This window comes from Cibotium barometz, chromosome 32 (genome assembly GCF_041138505.1).
Source record: "Cibotium barometz isolate CiBa-2024 chromosome 32, ASM4113850v1, whole genome shotgun sequence".
Taxonomy (NCBI): domain Eukaryota; kingdom Viridiplantae; phylum Streptophyta; class Polypodiopsida; order Cyatheales; family Cibotiaceae; genus Cibotium; species Cibotium barometz.
This window is the reverse complement of record NC_141077.1, coordinates 5,287,435-5,289,504: the sequence shown is the minus strand read 5'-3', so window position 1 is coordinate 5,289,504 and position 2,070 is coordinate 5,287,435. Positions and strand designations below refer to the sequence as shown.

At 44.8% G+C, this 2,070-nt stretch overlaps 1 protein-coding gene across 2 annotated transcripts in view; it reads left to right on the top strand.

Annotated features, from left to right (window-relative positions):
• The first annotated feature begins 823 nt into the window (after positions 1 to 823).
• LOC147619756 (serine/threonine-protein phosphatase PP2A-2 catalytic subunit) overlaps positions 824 to 2,070 on the top strand; it is a 59,161-nt gene continuing 57,914 nt past the window's right edge. The window contains exon 1 of one of the 2 annotated variants that reach the window (XM_086825587.1): positions 824 to 1,602. In XM_086825587.1, coding sequence (XP_086681713.1) covers positions 1,350 to 1,602 — 253 coding nt within the window. In that variant the 5' untranslated portion in view covers positions 824 to 1,349. The remainder of the gene's footprint in view (positions 1,603 to 2,070) is intronic. The other variant, XM_086825586.1, reaches the window with a different exon arrangement.

The window sequence follows — 2,070 nt, the reverse complement described above, 5'->3', positions numbered from 1 at the left end:
TGTCCATAGAGCGTTCTTATTGCACGTGGCTAGTTTTTTTGCCCAAAGACTACCAACTAGGACGACATTCGCCTTGCTTAACTGTACCAAAGAAAGATGATGCTCTCGGGTCCAATGATGAGGAAGTGACCTCACTCCATGAATAACAAGTTTATTTTATACTCTTACGAAAGGCATGGTGATTTTTGGTGAAGTTAAAGAGATCACTTTTTGACAAATTTTTATGCTTTGTTCTAATGATGCAACCCTATAGGTCTTGGTCCTCCTCATTAATGATGCAGTCAGACAAGCTTCAAGAATGAGATTCCAATCTTAAGACCTTCAAAAGCGAAAACATCTAGTTGGGGGCTCATTCACATAGAGTGTCTTTAGGCACCTCAAGTGCTAGGCATGGGGGATCAGGGGCACTTAGTGGATTTCTTATTTATCCGAAGCCCTAAACCTTTTTTTTGTTTGTTTGTTTGATAAAACTGTAGATGGAATCACGTGTGGTGCTACAGCCCCAACAACATGGCTCACTCCCCCTCTTGTCACCTCCCATGAAGAGTGGCTAGCCATGGAAGCCTATCTCCTCTCACTAGACTCTAGAGGGTATAAACCTTGGGAAGAAAAGCACTTTGGCTTGGGTCATGGGTGATAAACTCCCTCTAAAAGAAATTTCTTTCTTCAACACCTAGGTAAGTTGGTTGGTTACAATGGCGCATATGATGAGATCATATTGTGGTGGAGTCACATGTGGGGCAGGCTTTTCTTCTTCGAGAGCAAGGAGTGTGCTAGCCTACTACAGGCTAAGAAGTGTGAGGAGGGATCCATTCATTTCATTCACAGCAGCCGTACGACTTTTCTTTGCTTGTGTCCCATGGGTGGGAAACAAGACACGGTTTTTGCGATGATTTGGGCCCCGAGATTCTCCTTGACGTTTTCTAGGCAGATTTAGGTACTCGGGGGGGCTTGGACCTCAGAATTTTATACCACTCACATCGAATTGAAACGTAGGTTTGTTGGTTTTGGTAGCAGGGTTTCTAGAGAGGAGCTTTTTTTTGCTTTCGGTCCTCGCCGCTGACTCTGGCAACGGTACCCACAGGCCCACACAAACTGCGAAACAAGCGAATGCGCGCACAGAGAGAGAGAGAGAGAGAGAGAGAGAGAGAGAGAGTGTGTGTGTGTTCACCCAGCCCCCATCGCGCCCACTTTCTCCTCCAAACCCTAACCCTGACCTTTAGGCGTAGCATCTTTTTCCGCAACTCAAATCCTAACCTGCGACGAAGCTGTAGAAGTAGTAGCAGTGCTTCAGATCTTGCGGAAGATCAGATTTTCTGGTGAGCACTAGCACTCCTCTGCATTGAGATATGCCGTCCTATTCAGACTTGGACAGACAGATACAGCAGCTCCTGGAATGCAAGCCCTTGTCGGAGGCGGAGGTGAAGAACCTGTGCGATCATGCACGTGCCATCCTTGCGGAAGAATGGAATGTGCAGCCCGTCAAGTGCCCCGTCACTGTCTGCGGCGACATACACGGCCAGTTCCATGACTTGATAGAGCTCTTCCGGATCGGTGGCAAATCTCCCGATACTAACTACCTCTTCATGGGCGATTATGTAGGTAAGATGAACGAATTTTCTCTGTAACTTGCAGGGTTAACCTCAGTTGGGCTCAATGTGGCCGCTACGTTGTATCAAGTGCAACGGTTAGCTGTTATTTGCTCTTTGCATTAACGTGATTGTCTCTCATCATAACGAGTATGCCTGCACAGCTTTTCATTATTCTAAAGAGAATACATATAACTTTTGTTGGCTTGATAACAAACCTAAGGTTGACAACCAGTGTTCACAGAAACCTTTTAGTCAGCACAATTACCTTCAAATTTTTGGAGGTCATTTTTGAAAATTTGCAGTTTTCAAAGCATATATAAATTGAGTGCCTCAAAGTTCGCAATTTTTTTGGAATTGAAAAAGGAATTATGCAGGTTCACTACACATAGTATGCAGGTTTTCTGGGAAACTGTTGTCAACATCAAATCTTGTACAAAGGATAAAGGCTATGACCTGCTGCTCCTTAAAAAATACTTGG